Source organism: Monodelphis domestica, chromosome 1, assembly GCF_027887165.1.
Source record: "Monodelphis domestica isolate mMonDom1 chromosome 1, mMonDom1.pri, whole genome shotgun sequence".
NCBI lineage: Eukaryota > Metazoa > Chordata > Mammalia > Didelphimorphia > Didelphidae > Monodelphis > Monodelphis domestica.
Genome location: NC_077227.1, coordinates 390,401,729 through 390,427,183, shown reverse-complemented (window position 1 = coordinate 390,427,183; position 25,455 = coordinate 390,401,729). Strand labels below are relative to the sequence as shown.

At 43.2% G+C, this 25,455-nt stretch overlaps 2 protein-coding genes across 8 annotated transcripts; one reads left to right on the top strand and one right to left on the bottom strand.

Moving 5' to 3' along the window:
- Positions 1-5,817: 5,817 nt before the first annotated feature.
- On the top strand, positions 5,818-19,452 carry LOC103106229 (rab11 family-interacting protein 2-like). 7 transcript variants are annotated; one of them, XR_008915196.1, is made up of 7 exons: positions 5,818-5,983; positions 7,062-7,403; positions 8,951-9,155; positions 10,456-10,546; positions 13,156-13,464; positions 14,906-14,996; positions 18,640-19,452. XR_008915196.1 is itself a non-coding variant. In XM_056811700.1 (6 exons), exons 1-6 carry the CDS (start codon positions 5,949-5,951, stop codon positions 14,929-14,931), a joined length of 1,008 nt encoding a protein of 335 aa, XP_056667678.1. In that variant the 5' UTR covers positions 5,818-5,948; the 3' UTR covers positions 14,932-15,179. The 7 variants fall into 7 exon arrangements, 5 of the variants coding, with proteins under 5 accessions (XP_056667678.1, XP_007474216.1, XP_007474217.1 ...); XM_056811700.1 differs by lacking the exon at positions 18,640-19,452 and having other exon boundaries at positions 14,906-15,179; XM_007474154.3 differs by lacking the exons at positions 14,906-14,996; positions 18,640-19,452 and having other exon boundaries at positions 5,819-5,983; positions 13,156-14,203.
- Positions 18,326-24,136, bottom strand: LOC100031974 (homeobox protein EMX1-like). The gene is made up of 3 exons (XM_007474153.3): positions 23,406-24,136; positions 20,986-21,167; positions 18,326-20,444 (listed from the first exon to the last, which is right to left on the bottom strand). Exons 1-3 carry the CDS (start codon positions 23,662-23,664, stop codon positions 20,277-20,279), a joined length of 609 nt encoding a protein of 202 aa, XP_007474215.1. The 5' UTR covers positions 23,665-24,136; the 3' UTR covers positions 18,326-20,276.
- Positions 24,137-25,455: the final 1,319 nt, after the last annotated feature.

Here is a 25,455-nt window from a genome sequence, read left to right as displayed (position 1 = left end):
ATTAATATTAAAATTTGTCTTTCATGAAATTAGGAAAATTTAATGAAATAAATTTAAAATATTAAAAAATTAAATGCTTGTTGACTAACTTTTTGCATTTTCTACAGAGTAAAATAAAAAGCTGATGCCATTTGTTACCTTGAATGCTTTTATAGGAGTTAGAGACCTTGTCATCCACTTTTGTAGAAGCCTAAATAGAAACTGTATTTGGAGGTTTTCCCCAGGATAATTCCAAGTAGGGGTAATGAGCCAAAGAGATAATGATCCCTGGAGAAGCTTAGACTATATAAGCCTCAAGTCAGGGGACCCAAGGCAAGCAGATATATTACTTTGCATGTCATCTAGAGGAAAGCCTTGGGTGGTTAAAAAAAAATCCTTCTAAGTGGGATGCCACAATCAGATTCTAGTTCTGTCTCCTCCTTCTTTAACCTTGGGTAAGTCACCCAAATAGCTTTAGGTCTCAGTTTCTCCATCTGTAAAAAAAGGAAAAAAATGAAGGAGAGACTGGATAACACCTACGGTTCTTTCCAGCTCCAAAATCTATGATTCTTGTATAATCTATAGCAAATTGCTATAGATTAAAAGGGAGAAATGGGAAGGAAGGAGAGACTATAGAACACAAACTTTTTAAAAGATGAATGTTAAAATTTTTGTTTACATGTAATTGAGAAAAAAAATGAAGTGTAAAAAATAATAAAATAAATTCTACAATTCTGTACACACAACCAAAACAGCTTCCTTCTTTGTGTGTCTTAGCCGGCCTGGGCCTCCAGGGGACAGAGAATTGTAATTAACCAGGATGTGACAGTCAAAACAAATCCTCTTCTCACCTTTTAAAAGTCTCTGAGGCCCTGTGGTGGGGACCGAGAAAGAGAACTCAGCTTTGCTTCCTTACATGTCAGCAGAAGGGACGAAGGGCTTCAAAGGGTGCCTCTCAGAAGGCCTCGCCACCTGCTAGAGGCTTCCAGTGCTGCCAGGCTCATTATCACATGGCACCCACACCTCCCTTGTACAAATCTGGGCAGCAGCTGGGGTGAGAATTCCACCGCCTCTCCCTCTTCTCCAGCTTTTGCTTCTTCAATTCCCATCTGACTTTGTGCCTGCAAGTCTGAAGTGTCAGGGCCTCAAAGTGCCTGGCAAAGACCAAGCAACCTCTGAACCTGGGGGACTGAGCCAAGCTGGCTAATGTATTCAAGTGCTCAAACAGGAGGGAATTGGGAGCCAGTGGAGCATGTCAGAGACACCAGAAGTCCTGGCCATGGGAAGCTGGGTGTTCCCTAAATTTCCATAGTCAACCCATTTTCTCTATAGGCCATTTCATGCACTGAGATTCAGGCTGGCAATCAGGGAATACAAAATGGAAAAGGTGGTGGCTCAGTGGATTGAGAGTCAGGCCTAGAGATGGGAAGTCCTGGGTCCAAATCTGGCCTCAGACACTTCTTAGCTGTGTGACCTTGGGCAAGTCACTTGACCCCTATTGCCTAGACCTTACTGCTCTTCTGCCTAAGATGGAAGGTAAGGATTTAAATAAAAAGTTTGCTTCTGAATTCAGTGCTTTAGGGGCAGCTGAGTAGCTCAGGGGATTAAGAGCCAGGCCTAGAGACAGGAGGTCCTGGGTCCAAATCTGGCCTCAGACACTTCTCAGCTGGGTGACCCTGGGCAAGTCACTTAACCCCCATTGCCTAGCCCTTACTGCTTTTCTGCCTTGGAGCCAATACACAGTATTGACTCCAAGATGGAAGGTAAGGGTTTATTTTTTTTTTAATGAATTCAGAGCTTTAAAATTATGTGAAATGTTTGTTTTTTATTTAATCAATAAACATTTATTAAGCACCTATTATGTGCTCTTTGGCAGCTAGGGCAGATTGAGCAAGGGTTCTGTCCTGGTAATTCCTCTCCTTTCCCTCTATACCATTCTTCCTTGGTGATCACATCATCTCTCACAGGTTCACATGCCAATGATTCCCAGATCTATACATTTAGCCCCCTCTCTCTTCTGAACTCCAGTCATCTTGGACATCCCAAAGTAGGTGTGCTATAGGAGCTGAGACCTAATTATCTTCCCCTACACCCCTCCTCCCCAACCCTTCTCTCTTCAGAATGTCATTATTACTGTAAAGGGCATCACCAACCACCCAGTTGTTTAGGCTCAAAATGTTTATGTCTGCTCCACCATTTTTTCAAACTTTCTCCACACAGTCAATCTGTTATTAAATCTTGTGGTTTTTACCTTCCCAGCATCTGTCAGATGTCCTCTTCTCTCCCCTTTCACACAACTACTCTATTACAAAAATCTAATTGGTCTCCCTCACTCAGGGATCTCCATCCTCCATTTAGCCACTAAAGGAAATGTTCAAAGGGAAAAAGAAAGTAGAGATTATAGATATTGCTATCCTGCCTTCAGCAAATAAGGATAGTTTTTTCTCTTCTTTGTCTACCTTTATGCTTTTAATTTCTTTTGTCTTGTCACTAATGCTAGTGTTTCTAGAATTATATCAAATGATAGAGAGGAAAGGGAGCATTCTTAATTTGCTCTGTAGTTTTGTTGTTATTGTTCAGTCAATTTCAGCCCTATCTGACCCTTCATGATCTCATTTGGAGTTTTCTCAGCAAAAAGACTGGAGTGGTTTGCCATTTCCTTCTGATACTCATCTTACACATAAGGAAAGTAAGGCAAACAGGGTTAAATGACTTGCCCAGGGTCACCTGGCTATTAAGTGACTGAGACGGTATTTGAACTCAGGAAGATGAGTCTTCCTGATTCTAGGCCCAGAGCTCTATCCACTACTCAACCTAGCTGCCCATTCAAGTATTTATTTGGTTCCTAACTCACCATAAACTATAAACTCAACGAGGTCAGGGACTGTATTCTTTATAAAGTATTTTCCACAGTGCATAAGAAAGCACTTGATAAACAAATAAATGAATGAACAAAAAATCATCCCTGCTAGGAATAACTGAAACTAGTCAGGAAGTAGAGGGTGGGTCTAGACCTTGAGTCTCTAGCAATAGAATTTAATTTTAACCAAGATAAATAGAATGTCTTTTCCATTTGTGACTGAAAAAACAAATCCTTCCTGAGTTACTTCCTCTTAGGGTATATGTTTGGTCCCTTCAGGTATCCCCTTTGGGTGGGAAGACAGGATACAAAAGTCAAAGGCCGTGAAAAGGGAAGTCCTGAAGACAGGAAGGTTATCACAGGAAGAACAATGCCAGTATAGCTCCATGTTATCAACAGAAAGCTCTATTATTGCTATCACTAAGTTTGTCATATAGCAGAATTCACACATAATTTGATCAGATTCAAAGATCAATAAGTACTTATTGGAGTTAGTAGCATGATAGTAATTACCCATTTTTCTAACATTTTAATGTTTGCAAAGCATTTTCTTTACTTCATTCCTGCCTTTGACATAGCTAGTGAAAGTATTATTATTCTCACTTGATAGACGAGGAAACAGACTTGAATAGGTTAAATGATTGCTAGTGGTCATAGAGCTAATAAATATTTGAATCAAGATTCTATGCCACATTTCCTACCTCTAAATTCAATACTCTTTCCCCCTTCAATGAAGGAAATTTTTTTTTTTCACTCAGAGCCAAGTTAGAAGTAGTCTTGATTAAAACCTAGAAATCACCCAATCATCTGACCTATCGATTAAATCTGGGCCTATCCATCCCCGGTGGACAAGTGGGTAAGGAAGAGGAGTTACAGAAATGAACAATTCTGCAGGAGCATGTTAAAAAAAACCCAACCAATATCCACAGTCTCCCAACTCTCCGAAGCATCAGTGCTAATTGGCTCTTGAATTGTGGGAGATGGAGGGTGGAAAGAAGATAGGAGAAAGAACAAAGAATCTGAATCCTGTCCTTCTCTCTCAGCATGTCTCAACTCACAGGAATGCTCCTAAAGACCAGGCACAAAGACTGAATGGAGCCTCTTTGGCTGCCTGAGGTCAAGGTCAGGATCAGATCTATGTCAGAGTACCATACTACCAGGAGTCAATTTAGCCCAGAAGGGATTATTTCAGGATACCTTATGCTTATAGTTCTGATGCCCCATCTAATTACCAAGGCTCCTTTTGCTAATTTGCTCATTAGTGGCACTGAGGATGTGTGATCATCACAAGCGGTGTTAAATTTGCACTAAGAATGGTAGTTGGAGCTGTAATTCGTTTTTGAAATCTGTTGCGTGAGAAAGAATTCACACCCACTGATAATCACTTTTATTCCTACTGCCTTGTTCTTTTTCTTTGTAAAGTTAATACTTACTTGAATCTAGTTTTCTCCACTCCTCTATAGGCACCTCAGATTAAAAGAAAATGGGAACTGTTTATGTAAGTGACTCACTGGCTAGAGAGCCAGGCTGGGAGATGGGAGGTCCTAGGTTCCAATACAGCCTCAGATACTTCACTGTGTGACCCTGGGAAAATCACTTAATTCTATTTTTGCTACCCTTTGTTGCTCTTCTGCCTTGAAACTGGTTCTTAGTATCAATTCTAAGACAGGAGGTAAGGGTTAAAAAAATAATAGTAACAAAGGGGAAAAAAGAAAAGGGCTAGACTAGCTGATCGCTAAAGTCTTTGCTCAGCTCTAACATTTATTGCTATTTGCCTAAATCTGAGGACCAGGAAGATACTTCTTAGAGATAGTCTTAATGGAAGAAGCCTGTCTTCTCCAAAACAGCAAAGAAAAAGCAATGTTTAACGGGTGACCTGTAATTTGCTTCTTCCTCATGGACTAAAAGACCAAGGAAATGTCACAACATGCCTCTAGGAACCAAAACTCAACCTTGAGAGCATTCCTCAGCTTCATTCATTGGCAGATCCTATTCTATTCCTTGAACTCCATTCTCATCTTGCTGCAATTCGATCTCTTGTCTCAGATGGGGGCATCCAGATTCTTATCTGACTGTTACCAGGACTAGGCACTTTAAAAGATCTTTCATTAGCTGAGGAACCCGAGACTTTGTGTACACCCAACAGAGAGATGGCTCCTGTGACATCTAGAAACCAATGGGAAAGGGGTAGGACACAAGTCCTAGGCTGGCTTGTTTTGCTGCCTCTGGCTAAACAAGCCTCTCAAGCTGGGATTTATCTAGCCAATTACTTTCCACCACCTTGACTCCTGGCCTTATAGGATCTTAAATTGAACTGGAAGGGCTCTTAGTGAAATTTTAGTCGAATCTTGAACTAAGGGCCTGGTGATGAAGTATAGAATTATAAAGCTAAAAGTAAATTAAATAAATTAACAGTCCCAGGGGATCTAGAAATCCATGACTTCAAAACCAATATTCTTTTCCATACACTTTTTTTTTAAACTCATACCTTCTTAGAATTGATAGTAAGGCATTAAAGTGGTAAGGGCTAGGCAACTGGGGTTAAGTGACTTGCCCAGGGTCACACAGCCAGGAAGTGTCTGGGGTCAAATTTGAATCCAGATCCTCTCGATTTCAGACCTGGTACTCTATCCACTGAATCACCTCTTTGCCCTGTAAAACACTTACTTTCTAATGATGAAAGACCTCAAATAGACAGGCAACCTAGTATAGCAGGAAATGTAAAGGTTTTGGAGTCGGGAGTTGAACCTCATTCTTTCTCTGCCATTTACTGCCCATGCGGCTTTGGGTAAGGCTTCTCAGCTTCCGTTTCCTCATCAGTAAAGCGAGACAGCTATAAATGTCCGTAGATCTAAGCATCCCAGGCAGCTTTAAGTCCATGAGGGGAGTGTCCTTCGAGGTGGGTCTGCTGTTGTTTACCCCCCTCCCCCCAAGGCAAGCGTCACCAGAAGAGGTAAGAAAGGGGGAGGGTGGCTCCTCGCGCAGTAAACTCACGGGCACGCGGGCAGGCCGCTAAAGAAGACCTCCTTGTGCGCGTGCGCGGGGGATGGACCGGAGGAACAGCTGGAGCCTCTCGCCGGCGAAGCGCGCGCTGCCGGCGTGAGAGCTAATGGAACAGGACAAGGGGCGCGCGCCCCACGAAGGGTAATGGACGCTGCGCGGCTCGAGTCCTCGCCGCTAACCCCCCCCGCCCCCCCTCCCCAGGGACTAGCCTCCTGTCCCTGGCCGTTGTTCGCAGCAGGGGCCCGCCCCAACATCTCTGTTGTCACACATTGGTAGCCCCCCCCCAGGGGGGATGCCATTACTTCCCCACGGAGAGTGGGGGCCCTCACTACTTCCCCACAAAGGGCGTCCCCCTGAGGGTGTCTCTTTGTCCCCAGAGGGCAGCCCCTGAGGGTGAATCTCTGCATCTCCACTAGGATATGAGGGTGGGAGGGGGAGTTCTCAGCGTCCCTTCTAGGAAACCCCCGGGAGAGTCCCTGCTTCCCCACAAAGGGTCTCCCCTGAGGGGGCAGAATTTCTACTTCCCCACAAGAGGAAGATGAGCCTTTCCACCCAAAAGGAGTCCCCGGAGGAGGGCACCTCTGCTTTCATACAAGGGGAGTCTCCTAGATTCTGCTTCTTCACAAGGGGTCTCTCCTGAGGAAGGGGGGGTCTCTACTTCCCCACAAGGGAAAGGCAAGTCTTTCCACCCAACAGGAATTGTTGGGGGGGAAGTTCCGAGAGCCTCTGCTTCCTTCCAAGGGGAATGGATCCCTGGTGTGGGGGGTCTCTGCTTCCATACAAGGGGAATCAACCTCAGGGTGCTTCCCCAGATCTACTAGTCACATAGAAAGGCACTGTTTCCTCCCATTCATACCAACGGAGTAGCTAATCCTCAGAGTTGCTGCTTCCACAAAAGGGAAGCTTCCCAGCAAGAAGGAGTCTGTTACCTCAACTCTTGATCTTATCCAGACTTCCCTTGGCAAAAGGTATCATTCCTTCTTATTGCCACATCCTGGCCTCCCTTTTGAAAGCTTCCACTCCTAGCACTTCAGAGGGTCCTTCTCTGAAGAGGGTGAAAGTCTGTCCTTTCTTCAGTGGCTCTAACTAGAATCACTAGACTCTGCATCATCTGTAAGTATATCTAAATCTGCTGGTCTCTACTCCTGACTTTTTCTTGGTTACTAGAACCTAATTTACATGAGTAAATGGCTGCAGTGGTTATTGGATGTTTCCTCAGCAGGGCAGTCAAGGAAAAAGAATGGTACCCAACTCACATGCAGTTGACCATCCTTCGGGCTCAGAATCTACAGGCCAAAGGACGCTCTGGGTTCAGCAATGCCTATGTGATCATGCGGCTCCAGAAACAGAAATATATGACCTCAGTGGTGCGTCACAACCTGAATCCTGAGTGGAAAGAGGATTGCATCCTTCAGTTGCCTGGTAAACTGGATAATTGGGAGGACCCTAACCTCGTCTTAACAGTCAAGCATCATTCACAGTGGTTCGCAGACCAGTTCCTGGGCCAGATATCCATTTCTCTGAAGCAGATTTTCCAAGACAAAACCAAGAGGAACAATGAGTGAGCAGAGTTGGCTTTTCCCACACACAATTAAGGGATCCCCACACACTTAAGGACAGATCATTCAGATTTCTGAACTCTTTCTCTTCTTGTGGAAGCAAATCTTTGCCTCAGTAGAAGGGAATGTAGGTAGCAGATGAATGAACAAGGTTGCATCATTATGCCAAGGTCACAATCTTTTGCAAAGTTTTCTGTCTAGAATGTGAATTTGAGGGCTAGCCCTCTGGAATTAATCTTTTATTCTCATCAGCTTTCCCTGCCAAAGGTAAAATGATCATTTAATATCAGTAGTCCCCTAGTATACATGGTCTATTTTAAGTAAATATCACAAAATATTAAACTGCATCAGTCTCTTGGACCTGTGAATCTTTTCCCCTTTCTTGAAGTCTCAAAGGATTACAACTCAAGGGAAGTCATAATCCCTTTAGAAAATAGTTACATAACCTAGTCAATAGAAAAATATTTAAATAAAACCAAGAAAGTCATTTAGGGAATAAGTTTCCAGTTTGGGAATTATTTGGGCCCTTGCTTAACTTCCCTGCTGCTACCTACCCACTTACAATTTCTCTACCAGATGAAATTTAATTGAGTCTACTGTTATCTAAACAAGTAAAACACTAAATGAGGGAGGAAGCTGAAATTACCCATTTTAATGAAATGTTTAGACTGCAGATTCACATGTTTCAGTTTCCTATTACTATGGGTAATCAAGAGAGAGCTATACTGGCTATACAAGCTATATACTTGAACAATAGGGGGAAAATCCTTAAAACTGAATTTTTAGGGGGCAGCTGGGTGGCTCAGTAGATTGAGAACCAGGCCTAGAGACGGGAGGTCCTAGGTTCAAATATGGCCTCAGACACTTTCCAGCTGTGTGACCCTGGGCAAGTCACTTAACCCTCATTGCCTAGCCCTTTCCACTCTTCTGCCTTGGAGCCAATACACAGTATTGACTCCAAGACAGAAGGTAAGGGTTTTTAAATTTAAAAAAAAAAAAACTGAATTTTTAGTGAAAGGAGAACTTGTTAAATAGAGGAAAATAAGAGGGATCAGGTCATTGAAAGGGTAAAACAATAGGATCACTGAAAGGAGGAACATAGATTCCTGGTGATCAAGATAGAGGAAAGAAAAGGAGTAACATTACTTCTAGAACTTTCTATAAGAATGCCCTTGAACAAAGGAAGAATAAAAGGGATAGCTTAGGGCATCAACTATTTAATCTCTGGTTGATTTCTATAGGACCACTTGGTAGGAATCTTTCCTTGAGAAGTGTGTTATTCATATCCTTTAAGCCAGGGAAACACTTACCCAGATAGAGAATGTGTTTGGTAGCATAAAAGGAAAATGGAGATAAAAGAGGAAGCCAGGTTTTGTGAAGCAAGCAGGAAATTTTACAATTGACTGAGAAACGATCTATGTATAGGATGAGATTTCAGTCTGTGGTATCATTGGCATAGTATGGCTACTTCCTAAAGTTGTCAGAAACCACTATAAGGTAATGCAACTATGTGACTTCCAGTGACTTCTTGGGAATTTCCTTCATGTAGGTGGTTCATCCTGCAGTCCAAAAGTAGGAAGACCAATAAGTATCTTGGACGTCTACAACTCACCATTCAATTCATGGAGATTTCAGGCCAGGAGAGAGAGCCAATTTTTCCAAGAGATAGTGGGTCATGGTCATCCTTTGGTAAGCTCCACAGCAGATTAATGAGCAAGAGAAGCAAGATTTATAAAGCAACTCCCTTTCCTATGGTAAGTAAGAATCTGTCTTCTGACATCTTTGTTTTATCTTTTTGTAGTTTTCTCCTTGTTTTTAAAGAACTTGTTATATATAAATCTATTAAGAATGATGATGTGGGGGGCAGAGGGGTAACTCAGTGGATTGAGAACCAGGCCTAGAGATGGGAGGTCCTAGGTTCAAATTTGGCCTCAGGTACTTCCTAGCTGTGTGACCTTGGGCAAGTCACTTAACCCCATTGTCTAGCCCTTACCACTCTTCTGCCTTGGAACTAGTACACAGTACTGATTCCAAGACAGAAGGTAAGGGTTTTAATTACCCCCCCCCCAAAAAAAATGATGATATGATTCTGGCCAGTATCAAGATAGAATGAATTTGAAATATGGAAGGGTCTACTTTTTAAAGCCAGGGCAGCTAGATGACATAGAGGATAGAGTGCTAGGTCTAGAATCAGGAGGATTCATCTTTCTAAGTTCAAATCTGGCCTCAGATACTTACTAATTGTGTGATCCTGAGCGAGCCACTTAACCATATTTGACTCAGTTTTCTCATCTATAAAATGAGCTTGAAAAAGATTAAATGGCCAGCCATTCCAGGCTCTTTGCCAAGAAAACCCCAAATGGGATCTTGAAGAGTCATGACTAAAAAGACCGAACAACTTTTTTTTTTAAATATATTTTATTTGATCATTTCCAAGCATTATTCGTTAAAGACATAGATCATTTTCTTTTCCTCCCCCCCCCCACCCCCCATAGCCGACGCGTAAGTCCACTGGGCATTGGATGTTTTCTTGATTTGAACTCATTGCTTTGTTGATAGTATTTGCATTAGAGTGTTCATTTAAAGTCTGTCCTCTGTCATGTCCCCTCAACCTCTGTATTCAGGCAGTTGCTTTTTCTCGGTGTTTCCACTCCCATAGTTTATCCTTTGCTTATGAATGGTGTTTTTTTCTCCTGGATCCCTGAAAGTTGTTCAGGGACATTACACCACCACCAATGGAGAAGTCCATTACGACCGAACAACTTTTTAAAGCCACGATATAGGGATTGTAGGGATGTGGTAGTTAGTTTTATGCAGCTCCCAAATCAACTACACATTGATCTTCATATACTGCGATAGAATGGGCCAAACCTTGGGCATATTTCAGCTAATTTACTAAAACTGAAGCTAGGGCTTCAGATTCCTCAGCCTTGAAGGCTAATTTATTTGCCAGCGTTGAGCTTAGGATTCCTCCAGATGGTTATGAAGTATACTTGAAACTATAGGAATGTCTTGCTACTAGATCCAATAACCATATTTGTTCCCTGTTCCTAGCCCAATATTGGTGACTACAGCCATGTTACTGAATCAGAGAAGACATCAGTTACTGCCCCTAGTTCATCAGGATATACATTTTCAGCTAGAGGTGAGTTGTTATTGAGAAGTTTGGAAAAGGATGGTATCTAATTTGACGAGGATGAGGACTAAACTTACTTAGGTGTGGAATATACCATCCATCTATCTACCAGTATCACTCAGCAACATTTTCTCCTTTGAAGTCTATATCACCCTATCCAGATCCTTGTTGCAATTACCTACTGACCCCTTGGTCATTCCTCCTCCTTTCTCAAGGAGTTCACTACAAGCCTTCCTCTTTACCTTAATCTCGACTTCCGTGGTATTATGAATATAAATATTGATGCCCCCTCAAAAACCCTTGCCCTGCAGTTCAGTAACCTCCTCAACTCCCAGGACATCTCTTCTCCACTGCCGCCACCACACAGAGATGGCTCATTATCAGCTGATAGATCTACCTCCATGATCTGGAACTTTTCAAATTCCTAATATCAAAAGCTCTTTTTGTTCCAGCTTTACTTCTCTTAATGCTTTTCTGTGCTCTCACCAAGTCCTCTATCTACTTCACCACTACCTGCTTTTCCAGTCCACCCCCACCCCCACCCTGTTCTGTTCTCATTTCCCTTCTTTCCCGAGCCTGGCGAGTTAGTGAGTTCTTTGTCTCAGGGACTTTGCAATTTCCTTACTCTCTTGTTCTTTTGACTCTCATAACTTACCTACCACCAATCACAGGTTACTCCTACCATCTGCTTTTTCTTTTCCTTCTTATGTGCTGCTAAACACTGGCTGAAGAAGTCACAGTGGTGCAGACTGGGCCTACTACAAATTTAGGTTATCTATTCTCAACTAGGATCTCAACAGCAATCCTTTATCTACTGACTCCTTTCTAGCTGCCTTCAAAATGCTCAGATTTTCCCCTTCATTAAAAAATATTCACTTGACCCTGCTAACCCTTCAAGTATCATTCTTTATTTTTTCATATCTTTCATAGCAAATTATCTTCACTTTTTAATTTTCTCATTTACTTCTTAGCAATTTTTTCCATTACTACCCTAAAACTAATTTTTTCCAAACTGCCAATGACCACTTTATTGCTAAGTGTGATGGCCTTTTCTCAGCTTTATCCTTTTACTTCTCCATGGTTTTTGATAATGTTGACCCACCTTCCTCCTCCTGACAATTCCTCCTCTGGTGTTCTTGATACTTAATCTTACCTGGCTCTCCTGCTTGTCCTAATGCTTCCTCTCAGTCTCCTTTGCAGAGTCATCATCCATCTCCCTTAGTGGGGAGTTATCCATCAGTGATCCATCCTAGATCATCTTCTCTCTCTACATTGTCTCTCTTTTTTTTAAATCCTCACCTTCCATCTTAGAAGCAATACTGTATTGGTTCTAAGGCAGAAGAGCAGTAAGGGTCAGACATTTGGGGTTAAGTTTCTTGCCCAGAGTCACACAGTAGGAAGGGATTGAGGCCAGATTTGAACCCAGGACCTCCCATCTCTGGGCCTGGCTCTCAATCCACTGAGCCACCCAGCTGCCCCAACTCTACATTTGTCTTTTGATGAGTCATCAGATGATTCCCAAATCTATATATCCAACCCTAATTTCCCTCCTAAGTTCCACATCATCAGCTGCCTACTAGATATTTCTTCCTGGATGTCTCTTGGCACTTCAAACTCAACATATCCATAATTGAACCTAATATCTTTGGAGAAAGGGACAATTCAGGCCCCCTCTCCAAAATTTCTTACCTTTTTCTACTGAATGCACCTTCATCTTCCTTGTCATCCAGGTTTATAATCTTGGAATCTTCACTCTCTCTCACGACAAATCTTGTTGATTTTATCTCTGCAACAAATCTCTTAAGTTGATCCCCTTCTCTCTACTCACAAGACCACACCTTAGTTCAGGACTTCATTACTTTTAAACTGGACTATTTCAGTGACCTCCAAATTGGTCTCCCTATTTGCAGTCCTTTCCCTTCCCATTCCAGTCTCCACACAGATGCCAAAATCATCTTTCTGAACCACAGGTGCCACCATGCTAATCTTTTGACCAGTAATCTTCAGGGGTTCCCCTGTTTCCTCTAGGTTAAAATGAAAACTTTAGTTTGGTATTCAAAGCCCATCACAACCTAGATGCAGACCACCTTTAAAGCACTTTCCAGCCTAGCCAAATGGTCATAGATTTGTTCTTACCCAAACTTGGCATTCTATCTCCCAACCTCTTTGTGTTCAAAGGCCATCTCTGTGCTGTCAATGCATTCCCTCCTCACTTTTGCCTCTTAGAATCCAAGACTTAGCCAAGGTGCCACCTCTTAAGAGAAGCTTTTGTGATCCTCCCCAATTAATAATTCTTCCTCTCCCCACCTGACAGTTTATCTTATGATTACTTAACTGTATATGTTGTATTTCTCCAATAGAATGCAAGTTCCCTGAGGGCAGGGGTTATTTTTTCATTTTGTTTTTGTATCCCCCATGATAGTACACTGCATTGTCCATAGTCAGTATGTAATAAATGCTTATTGTTGTTTCTACAACAAATTGCCATTGACAAGCTATACTAACTTTGTGAGTTTTCAGAAAGTCTTTATCCCAAACCAGCAAACTTTGACGTGGGGGAATCATTGTCTTTAGTTTTCCTATGTTTCTCTCTCTCTCTTTTTTGTTAAATCCATTAGCATCACCTGTCATGATGGCCCACGAAACTGAAGTCAACACACAAGACAGTACTCAAGGCTTGGGGTTCAGACTTCATTCCTGCCAAGAGATATTCCAGGATTTAAACCAAAGCACAGAGGGTATCAGTTCAATACCGAAGCATTCAAGTAGCTACCCAACCATGTCACCTTCCTTACTCCGGCTGCCACACCAAGAGCCTCCGGAGCTAGCCAGCAAGGCACTTACTCCATTCAGCAAAAAGAAATTAAGCCTCCCAAAAGAAAGGGACTGTGAAGACTTTTGGGATATCTTTTCAGAGAATGCAGACGGTACATCCCAGAATAGTCTACATACCAGCAAGACATTGTGTTCATCTGCCCCTTCCTCCTCCCCAGAGCAGAAGGTTCCAGTAGAGCCTGAGTCAAAGGAGCAACAGAATTTGGCAAAGGGCTTCCATAATTGCTATGGTTCATGTCTTAGCTGTTTAGGTTTACACCATGATGCATGACTTGTTCTTGCTGTAACAGCCTTTTTACTTATTGGCCTATGTTGAAGAAAAAAAAATCTTGACCCATACACACATGCTAAACATGTCTTTAAAATGCACCATATTTCATTTAGAAGAAAAAGTCTGTTCCTTCCATCATCCTACTCTTATGCATAGTTGATACAGATTCAGTTCCGTATAAGGTCTGGACTCCTGACTCTTAAGTTTACCCATATTACCAACTTAAGATGCACAACTTGCTGTCAGGATTCTCTTTGTCTCCCTCTGTAAGGAAAAGATCAACTTCATGATTTCCCTAAAACACATTTAATTCTGTAATTCACTTATTAAGCAGTTATAATATACAGAACACAATGCTGGTCAGTGAAAGTGAGAAGTATGTTTGATCTGGCACTCTTATACCATGCAGGAGGCATTTTATGCACATACAGTCCTTTAAGTTTTTGATAGTCTGAATGCATATGGATCTAGAGCACATTGTCAGACAGACTACGGTCCTCAATAGTATTGTTCATGACTTGTGGTATAATAAAAAGGAGGACCTGCTCTGAGTGACTCTACTACCTTTGTGACCTTGGGTAAGTTACTTGACCTTTCTGTGCTTCAGTTTCCTCATCTTTAAAAAGGGCATTGATCTAGATAACTTCTAAGATCTCTTCCAGCCCTAAATCTGTGATCCTTCAACTTAACCTGGATTTTTTTTAGTGTGTCATTTCATGTGGAGACCTTACAGTATAGCCGTTTTTAGTTTGCTGCTTTTCTGAAATTTGACAGCATATTTTCTTGGCTAATAAGAAGGCCCATTTTAAAGTCTCTGTAGTCTTACAGAGTTCCCATAATAATGAGTCAGATCACTTGCAATACCCAGCATTGGAAAGAAACTATACATTCTTTATGACCCACAGTGTAATTTTCTGACTGATTTACACATAGCCCAGAAACATCCATTTCCTATAGCCAGGACCAGAGGTGTTGAACATGCTGTTCCAATGTGGCCCACAACATTCCAGAGTGCTAGCAGCCCAAACCAAATTAAAATGCAATTGGGAAATATTTATTAAAATAAAAACATAATAAAACACTGATAATTTACATTTTAAAATTAAATCCTTATGGACCGGCAAGGATCCTTAAGCACAGTGGCCCCTTTTCTACTTGAGTTTGACAATACTGGGCCAGATCCACAGAGAATACAATGTCAAGGTTATAAACATATCAAAGTCACTGAATGGAGGTCCTTTGTCCCATTCTATCCACAACAGGTTGTAAAAATGGTGCAATGACATGAAGTCTGCAGGATTGAATCAGGAGTCCTACCAACCCTCATTTATGTCCAAATTGATCAAATCATTGGTACGTAACTTTATAATGGCACAAAATTTCATGGGAAATGACCTGTTAGCAAGATAAAGAAAGGTATCCTAGATCCTTTCAGGACTTTAAGGAATAGAGAACAATGTGTGGATGTGACCTAATGGCCTTCCCTCAATTCCCATCATTGATTTATTCCTGTGAAAATAGAGATGTTAAAACTTAGCGATATGGAATTATGTGTTAATTCTTGGACAGCAACAGAAAGAAAGGTAGATGTGATGATGAGACAGTGAATTTTTCATGTATTCCATTTCTGAAGTGAGCTCCCAAACGCTGCAAGGCGATAAATTGGCTCACCTTGCTTTCCAGATCCTGCTTCCTTGTCTTAATGGCAGAAGAGGTAGGAAATAAGCAATTTTTCCTCCCAACTTTCACACTAAATTTATATGCTTTCACCCTATGGCTTTCAAAGAAAAAAAAAAGGTTCTGGGATATGGCTATCAGAAGATAATAAGGACAGTTTTCCAGTCCACCAGATGATGTCAGAGTGGGAGTATCTTATTGGCATGTTCACTGTTCTGGGGTTCCTGGGGGATGAGGAGGAAGATTGTGAGAGATCAGCCCAGTGCAAAGGGATTAAGACTTGTTCTTGGCCTCAGTGGGCAGAACTAGGAATAATGAATTCACATTCTATACAGTGCAGCCCTTTCATTTTATAAAGATAAGTAACTTGTCCAAGGTGACTTGAATGGTAAGTAGTAGACCCTGGCTTTGAACCTAGGTCCTCTAAACCCAGTGTTTATACTATATTGCACTCTGAATAGCTAGCAGTTTCTTTTTGCACTTCCTCTGCCCCTCAAGAGTAACCTTCAAGAAAGATCTTTAATATGACCAAAAACATATCTCTGAGGGGGCAGCTGGGTGGCTCAGTGGATTGAGAACCAGGCCTAGGGACAAGAGGTCCTGGGTTCAAATGTGGCCTCAGACACTTCCCAGCTGTGTGACCCTGGGCAAGTCACTTACCCCCCATTGCCTAGCCCTTACCACTTTTCTGCCTTGGAGCCAATACACAGTATTGATTCCAAGATCGAAGGTAAGGGTTTAAAAACAACATTTTTTTGAAAGTAAGAGCCAGCATTTGCAATGGAGAAACACTAAAAGCTTCCTCAGTATAAATGGGCAAAGTAAGGATACTCCGTCTCCCTACCATCATTTGCCATAATTCTAGAGAACAAAATTGAAGGTATAAAAGCAAAAAGGATACTTGTAGAGGCCATAATATACTTAGAAAACCTCAGGAAGTTAGTAAAGAAATAAGAATATTAGCATTTTGAGTTAAGAAATAGGATACAAAATAAGTCCACAAAAATTATCAGCATTTCTATATAGTATTAACAAAACCCAAATAAAAAGTTGAAAGTTTCAGAATGCATAAAATAGGAGTTAATGTACCAGTATTCCTAATATATAAATACTGCTTGAGAATACTTATAGAAGTAAAGGAAGACAAATAATTGGAGATAATCTACTTATGGTTGGACTATGGCAATAAAAATGATGCTATCTAAATCAATTTACAGATATAGAACTATATTAATCAAATTACCAAAGGGAGATTCTATAAAATTATACAAAACAATTCACTTGGAGGAAAAAAGGTCTAGAATTCCAAAACAAATGAAAAGTACTAAGAGAACATCATATTGGTTGTATTCTAGGTCTCTAAACAATAGCTATTAAAATAATTTAGTACTGGCTAAAAAAAATTCATTAGAAGAATAGACCAGATAATCAAGAAAAAGGAATAATCAAAAATAGTTCTCCACTGTTTGATAAACTCAAGATAAATTACTTTTTAAAAACAAGAACTGCTGTCAAAACTGGGAAGCAATTTGGCTTAGGTTTAGATCATCCCTTTACACCATAGACTCAAAATGGATATGTAACCTGAATATAAAAGATACTGTCACTTAAAGAGGAGAATGAGGAGGAAATACTTTTTATTACTATGGCTAGGGGAATAATTCCACTTTTAAACTGATACTTTTTGTTTTTCCATGTTCATTTAAAACTATAGCCTCTATCACCTCGCCTCACCTATAACAAAAAATAGAGGAGGAAAAGCATTTAAAATTAAACACATCAAGCAAGTGTTTCTGACATTAAATGCAATGTTGCACACCTATAGTTTTCTGAAGAGAAGGGGAGATGTATTCTTTCATCGCTTTCTAGGTCTAACTTTGTCACCATGATTGCTTTTTTTGTTCTTTCCATTTACATCGCTTAGTCATCATTTTTAGTTCTGTTTACTCAGCATCAATTCACATAAATTTTCCCATGCTCTGAATCTTCAAATAATTAAAATTTTTTTTTCTAATCTGAACTTACCAAACACTAAATAAAATAGGTTTTTATATACACAGGGTAGAATAGTGGATTGAACATGAAATTGCATATTTCTATCATTTACATTATAAGTTGAACCTATGGCCATCAAAGCTTTCCTGCATGGCTGTATTTCTTTCTGGCTTTCCTTCTGTTCTCTGCCTTAAAAAAAAGTCAACCTTCTATCCTTTTCTTTTTTTGGCTATTCTATCCATAATCTCCCTCACCCTCCCACAATTTCCCCCTCTGGAAAAAGAAGAAACCTTTGTAACAAATAGGCTAGTAAAACAAATCCACACAAATTAGCTCTCTACAAAATATGTCTGATTCTGCAGTTGTAGTTTATCACCTCTCTGACAGGAGATAGGTAGACTATCAGTCCTCTGGCATCAGAGTTGGTCTTCAACATTAATCAGTGTTCTCAATACTTTTTTTTAACCTTTATCTTTTGTTGCCTTAAAATCGATACTATCAATTCCAGAGTAGAAGAGTAGTAAAGATTAAGCAATTGGGGTTAAGTGACTTACCCAGGGTCATACAGCTAGGAAATGTGAGGCCACATTTGAACCCAGGTCCTCCCCACCCCAGCGTAGTGTAGAGAGCACTCCCAGTTGTTGGCAGACAAGCAAACATGATAGATAGAAATAGCATCTAACTAAAAGCAATACAACTTGGGTGTGTGAATAACTGTGCCTGACACAAGCCAATCATTGCAAATTGGGGAAAGTGATTCTAATTATGGAAGATTATTTTAGATAGGTGTCACTCACAGGTTGAGAGTGAGGCAAGAACAGAAGAGAAAAAACACATCAGAAACCTCTTGAAAAGTAGGGTCCACCAGGAAGGGGGTTCTCAGCAATAATAATGCATCTTTGAAGGTGGACACTGGCCATCCAGTGCCAAATTAAATGGATAAAAATCACTCTTTCCCCTGCCCCAAAACTTCCCTCCTCATCCCAGCATATAAGAGACACAACATGGTCAATTTATGCACCAAAATATTTAATTCTTCCATTAAATGGAATAAAATATTCCTTTCTGATCCAAACATTAGGGTTGTGAGATTTCACAAGCTAAATATCATACACAGATGAGGTATATTTCATATGGGCAACAGGGCAGATTTGTTCCATCTTCCTTGCCAGTTTGAAGGAGGTAAAGTCAGTGATAACCGCAGAGGACTTGTAACCATTCCCTCTACTAGTCCCCAAGTGGAAGAGGGATTTATTGTCAGAAACCTCCTGCGAAAATATTACAAATTTCATGAAATTCAAACTGACTTCTTTGTATTGTCCAGACAGCAACAGAAGGCCACCAGAGAATGGAAAAATATTGAGTCAAGCACTATAAACCAAGAAAAGAGATAAGCAGAGAAGAGTATACATCCCATCACTAGAGAGTGACACAATAGGGAAGCTCACAGAATTCTTAAACTTGACCTTCCCCATAATGCATCCAGACATATACCTGAGACAGGTACTGCATCTAGATGCATTAGGCTCAGAATTCAATAGGAGGAAGAGAGAAGGATGGACTATCCTTGGGAAAAGGCACAGTGCTTTTAATGCAGCTTCCTGGCACAACACCAAAACCCATCTTTTTTTAACACATTCACCATGGGATTGCTGTAAGGTGGAAAAGCTGGGAATAAAGTTATAAGGGAAATCAAAGGTCAAAGTATAGACACGTGATCTGTGGACACAGGTCATGCTGTATGTCCACATATTTCCAAGAGGCATGAGGGATGATATTCAGTAAATATATGTTTGGGAAAGCAGCAAGAGCCCAAGGCTGAGGGAGAGCGGCTAGCCCAAGTATTACCCTGGTATCTATGAAATGTAAAGAGACCTAGAAAGGTCTCCCAACACATTGGAAAAATTGGAAAAAAAAATACCCTGTGGAGGATTGATGGGTGAACACAGGCAAGTATCACACAAGATGAAAAGGCTTGTGGGGAGGATCTGCAGCAATGGAGAGAAGGAAGGGATCATAGATCCATTGATAAGCATACAGCAATGAAGGTATCAATCTATACATATATATATATATATATGATGTGTATAAAACACCAGGCTGCCCCATGTCTGTCAGTTACCAAAAAAAGAGGTTGTCTGAGTAAATCGGGGCCTCCTTTTCCAATCTGACTCTTTAGCCACAAACCTGAAGTAATGAATGAATTGAAGGGATGTGAGAGAGCATGGCTGAGAGAACCTTGCTCAGACAAGATGGCCAGAGAGGCCAAGCCTTATCATGAATCAGCTTTCTCTGAGGTCTCTTCGTTCCAGAAGAGACTTCTCCAACCTTTGGATTCTTGAGGGGTATCTTAAATGAAGTAGCTCCACCAGCTTCTCTTCAATGTGGTTATCTGGAGCTCCAGATTATATTCTCAAAGCAAAAAATGCCAATTTCCTGGTAAAACTTTTTTTTAATATAGGCTCCTTATCTCACCCAGAATGGAAGAGCCCTGAGCACTCATAGGCCCAATTCCACTACTGATCAGAATGGGCCCGATGACCCACTCTGTTGGTTCTTCCCTCTTTAAGCATCCTGGTGGTCTCTGGTTATTGGGGCGCACCATATTGATGTCAGATTTTGTGTGGACACCTGATTGGTGTGGCACACTGTAGATCCTGAGCGCCAGCAATATGGCAGCCTCAGCTGAGTCAGTAGCAGGATTGCAGGCATGTGCCTCCACTCCTAGCCATGAAAACCTTCAACTTTTCCAGTTTGCTGCCTTGAAGTTTTGAGAGTCTGTTAGTTTCAGAAACAGATTCCTGGTGGTGGTAGTGGTGGTATTTTTTTAAAGATATCATTGGAAAATTCCTAAACTCCTTCAGCCCAAAGAGGGTCCTGCTTCAGCCATCAAACTTGTCCGAGGACCAGGCTTCAAGCATCCTTTCATAAGAAAGTACTTTCCCGTCCCTAAGAGCACACCTAATCCTCCGATGTCACATCAATGTCCTCATCAGTGCCCTGCCTAGCAGCCACCTGCCACTGACTCTTGAGCTGTCCAGGCTTCCTCTTCTCCTCAGCTGTTGGGCATTCCTCATCCATCTTCTGCCTTTTGTGTTTTGTTCGACGATTTTGGAACCATACCTTTACCTGCAGGAGGAATCCAATGAGATTACAACTCCCCAGCCTGATGGTCTAACCCACCTCTAAAAGACAAGATATCCTCCACCAGCCCCTTTCTTGCATTCAATGAGAGACCCGTAGCCTCTGTATCTGAAGTTAGTCTCTGCTGAGAGGACAATCCAGGGCAAAAGCTCTATTTCCCCAGGGATTCTGCAGCTAAATTCTTGGTCTGCACTCTCCTCTCTTGCTACATTGTCTTTTGATTACACTGGTGCCTGGAATAGCCTCTTTCTGGGTCCTTCCACCACTCTCAGCCCTTCCTTTCCTCTAATTAAATACTGGGTCTGACCTCTGGGAAACAAGTTTACATGCACGTGACTAGACAGGCTGGAGTTTGTGCTCATTACACCAAAGGGCTCCTCTGACATGTGCTTGAGAAGAGTTTGGTCCTTTTTCATTAAAGTCCTTGTCCCTGGGTGTAGCAGGGAACCAGAGGAAGATGTGTAAGATTTGGAAATTACTTCCCTCCTCTGCCCCCCAACCCCCAAAAAACAAAACAAAACAATACCTGAGTTTCCGTTAGACACAAGCTGTTTGCAAGCTGCTTCCTCTCTGCTCCGACTACATAGTGATTTTTCTCAAAGGCTCTTTCTAGTCGCAGGAGCTGGGATGGTGAAAAAGCTGTTCGGATCCTTTTGGGCTTTCGGGTAAAGGGCCCACAAAGCATCAGGTTCTCAGCAGAATGAATTTCTGTTTAAAAAAAAAGCCCAGTATTCTCTGGTTAATCCTTCCCATCTGGCTGTCAGAGCAGTGTAGAATAGCACCCCTTTCTTCTCTCCCCAGGTCCCCAGGACTTTCCTCTAATGCCTATCTTGGCACGGAAGCTCAGGAGTTCCCATTTCTATAGAACTCTAAAGTACTAGATTTGGAGGCCTCAAGACTGAGGTAAAATTCTATCGTTTATTTTCAACCTCATCACTTCTTTGGGAGATTTTGAAGCACCGTTTAACCTCTCTAGGCCTTTGTTTCCTCATCTGTAAAATAGGGGTGTTAGATTGAATCATCTCTAAGGACCCTTTCAGCTCTAAGTCCCATGACTACGGCTATGAGCTAGTTCTTGCCTCTCATCTTTCTTGCTTCCACAAAGGAAAATGCAGGGCACATTTGGAGAGGAGGAGAATGAGACAGGCTGGGGAGTGGGAGTTCCCCGGTTCTGCCACTATTTCTGTGACATTCTGACCATTTCCAACTACCTAAGTCAAAAGAGAGTTAATGAACTTCTTCAGATGAGGGAAGCCTGGGTCTAAAGGCTCTGTATTACTGGAGATTTCAGATGAGTAGGAAAGGAGTGCAGGAATGGGAGTGGGTCAGGCAAGGGAAGCTGCCCAACCTCTGTTAGAATAGCTCCAGGATTCTCCCTGCTGCCTCAGATGGTCATTGGCTGCTGAAGGTTCAGGCTGCTCCAGGACCCTGGTCTATCCCTCTGTACATGTGGAGGCCTGGCCAGTTACGTCTTCCCTCTTGGTGTGGTAAACTCAGGGAAAGAATCCTGGTTCTGATACTAGCTTTGGGTCCCTTAACAAGTCCCTTAACATCTCTGAAACTTTCCTCATCTAGGAAAGGAGTATCAATATTTGTCCTAGCTAATCCCCAGGCTTTTGGGGAGGAAAAGGCTTCACAAGACTTAAACCACTATAAAAATAGGAGCCATTAATACTGAGCTTTGGTAGCTGGTGATGTTTAAGCATTTGCCTTCAGTTCCTACAAAGGTGCACCCTACCCACCCATATGTCAGGCCACTGGAGGATCTGTGTGGTGAGTGAGTGACCAGAGCTCTTACTGAAGGCTACTGGGATGACCTGAAGGAGGAGAGCCTTGGGAAGCTGCTCTTCCCAAACCACTGTCCCCACACATCCATGTTCCATTATCAGGTGTCACAGGGCCCTTTCTACAACTTCAAAACATACAAAACGGACTCCTTTGGTACCACTACCCCTGGCAGCGACAGCAATCTCAAACCCCGTGCCCAGATCACATTTATTCTCTGTCATACATTCTCATTCATTGTCTGTCTCTCATTCATTCTCCTTGTCTCTCTCATTTATTCTCATTCATTGTCTCTCCCTCCCTCACCCTCTTTCATTCTCTCTCTTTCTCTGTCTCTCCTTCCTTCCCACTCCCCCACCCCCAACTTTAAGCTCCGCAGACACAAGCACCCCCCCCCCCCCCCCCCCCCGCCCCTGCTGCCCAAGGGTAAAGCCAGCTCCTAGATGAAGCTTTCATCTGTAGACTGTAGAACCATGGCCGCTTCTTCTGCGCTATCTGACAGGGTCAGAGGGAGCTGGAATGAGGCCCGGATTTTTAATGAGGAGACTGGATCGAGTTAGGCTACTTGGGGCATTTTGTGACCCTGAGCGAGTATATGCCCCTCTCGGAATCTCAGTTACTTCGTCTGTAAAACGGGAATAGTAATGCTAGAACTGCCTCCCCCATAGGATCCAAGTTAGAAATGGGGATTGAGTTGCTCTCAGGAAGCTGGGGCTCCTAGTCTAAGAGCTAATGATGCTGCCCCATCCCGTCCGGAGTGCTTGGCTACGGGTCGTGAGGCAACGGAACTCAACTGTCTCCATCCCGCCGCCCAAGGGGAGGCCCCCAACTAACCCAGGCTCTCTTACTGGGCCAGAGGCATCCCGTGCTTGCCCTCTGGGGTCGGCACTGCCCCAATTCCTGGAATCAGACTGTCACAAATGGAAGAGCTATTTCAGAGATCATCTAGTTCAGACCCCGTCTCCTCCACCACCTCCACCTCCACACCCAACCCCCACGCCCCCGCTCTCGATGGGGAAACTAAGGTGCAAAGAGGCGGCGTGACTTGCCCACGGTCCCAAGCTGAGGGGGAGAGGCTGGCGGGACCATGCAAATCCAGGGCATTCCCCCCAGCGCTGCCTCCCCGACGGCGCGCGCTCCCAGTGGCTCTGCCGCACTTACCCGAGAAGCTCGGCGTCCACAAGCGGCTTCGGAGAAGCCAAGGGCAACAACTGCACGGGTCCCGGGGACCGGGCGGGGCGGGACCTAGGCGACCACTGGCCCCGCGGTCCGGAACAACCGGAGGCTCCGGGACTAGCAGGCGAGCAGCAGTCCAAGTGGCCGAGGCGCAGGGCCTGGCGGGCGCAGAGCGCACCAGTGGCTCCGAGGGGGTACCCACGAGCGCCTCGATGGAAAAGCTCCTTCGGGCGGAGGTGAACATGCCGAAGCCCGAGCAGTTGCCACGCACCGCGTCCCTCCCGGGCTCCGGGACCACCACAGCGCGGCATCCGCACTCAGCACCGCGGGTTTGGGGGCATGCGCCGGCCCGCCCCGAGGGAGGGGAAGGGGGCTGGTAATCGCCCGCCCATCTGGCCCCAGGGTCCCCCCACCCCCACCTCCACCTCCGCAGAACCTGGCACTCCAGTTTTCTCCAGCCCCAGCCTAGCCAGCTACTACCTCTCCCCCTGGACCCTCCGCTCAGAGCCTAGCGCCTTCCCTCGGCCACCACCAGCAGCAGCCGCAGCAGCAGCAGCCGCAGCCGGCAGCACCACCTTGTCCTGCCACAGTTCCATCCTGACAAAGATCTTCCTTCCTTCCTCCCTTCCAATAGCTCAGCTTCCCCTTCTCTTGAGCCTTTGCCCTGGAATTCCGAATCCCATTCGCTCCTGACTGGAAACAACTTCGGAGGTGATTTAGTGCAACTGACATAACTTTTTATAGCATCATCTTGGTGTGACTGCCTTCCCAAGAGCTTCGTGCTTGCCTTGGGGCGGCTCTCATTGTAAGCAAGTTGGGTTGGGGGTTTTGTTTTCGTCCTGGCTCCTCTGGAACCGCTTTCTGAAGACAGCTCTGCCCGGTGAGGCCAGGGAAAACAGTTTTAATAGGGCTTTCCCATAACCGCCTCCAAACACTTGAAGACCAGAGTGTCCTTGTCCAGTCTCATCAGAGATGCTCATATTGGATTTTCCAGGCCTCTCCTCCAGATGATGGCTAACACCCCCCCCTCCCGTTGGTCAACGACCTTCCTAATACATGTGCCCCGAATATGCCAGGGATGGCTTGACTAGGACAAATGACAGCCGGACCCTCACTCCTGGCCTTCTGGAAGTACGGGTGTAAGGGCAAAGTTGTTTTACTTGTCTTGCTACCATGCTCCATAACCGGTTTATGTTGAGCTTGCAGTTATGGTCCTCACCCCCATGTAGGGCTTCATATTTATCTGTTTCATCCCACTAGAGTCAGCTCATCATTTTCGCCTTTCAAGATCTTTTTGGGTGCTGATTCTGTTATCCAGTGTGTTCACTATACCTCCCAGCTTCATGTCCCCGGCAGACTTGATAAACATGCCATCTATGCTTCTGTCTAATGATCAAAATGTGGAACAGAATAGGACCGCGGACAGTCTTCTAAAGACCCACCTCAGTGTTCATATTTTCTTGGCCCAACACCAAAATAAACACTTTTTAAAAGCAAGTGAAAGAAAAAAAACTAGCTTCTGGTGGAGAGGAGGATATCTTAATAGTCTTTCTACCTAATTAGCTTCCTAGGGGCCCGATAGTGGTGGTACATAGACAGCTGGGCAACTCCAAGCTCTGCTAGTCATTGCTAGTCTCCTGGTTGTCCAGCATGAAGTGTGACATCCTCGATGCATTCCAGGGGGCTCAACTCCCAGTTTTGTGTTTATGGTCTCACTTGGGCAGGACTCTGAGGTTTCTGCACTCCCAAATGCCAGTGATGCTTCACCATCGCTTGGAGCTCCTTTATCGTGGGCTTGGTCCTTGGCACTTTCTTCTGTTCTCGTGTAAACATTACCATGATGGGCAAGAACAGATCCATTAATGACTGCCTAATTATGACTTGTAGTGGTGGGATCATTCAACTAGATCCAAATTCTCAGAACTGTATTGGTATTGTCCAGGCTCTAATCCACAAGAATATAATGAGTGCTTAACATCTTTCTGAAATCCAGGATATATGATTCTCTCTATCTATTGCTATAGTAGCCCTCAAA

Coding starts and splice junctions, on each gene's coding strand:
- LOC100031974 (XM_007474153.3), bottom strand. CDS start 23,664: ATGTTCACCTCCGCCCGAAGGAGCTTTTCCATCGAGGCGCTCGTGGGT. Junction 21,168..23,405: donor GTGGACGCCGAGCTTCTCGG/GTAAGTGCGGCA, acceptor TTTTTTAAACAG/AAATTCATTCTGCTGAGAAC. Junction 20,445..20,985: donor TGTGTCTAACGGAAACTCAG/GTATTGTTTTGT, acceptor TTCCTCCTGCAG/GTAAAGGTATGGTTCCAAAA.
- LOC103106229 (XM_007474154.3), top strand. CDS start 5,949: ATGGAACAGGACAAGGGGCGCGCGCCCCACGAAGG. Junction 5,984..7,061: donor GGGCGCGCGCCCCACGAAGG/GTAATGGACGCT, acceptor ATGTTTCCTCAG/CAGGGCAGTCAAGGAAAAAG. Junction 9,156..10,455: donor AAGCAACTCCCTTTCCTATG/GTAAGTAAGAAT, acceptor CCCTGTTCCTAG/CCCAATATTGGTGACTACAG.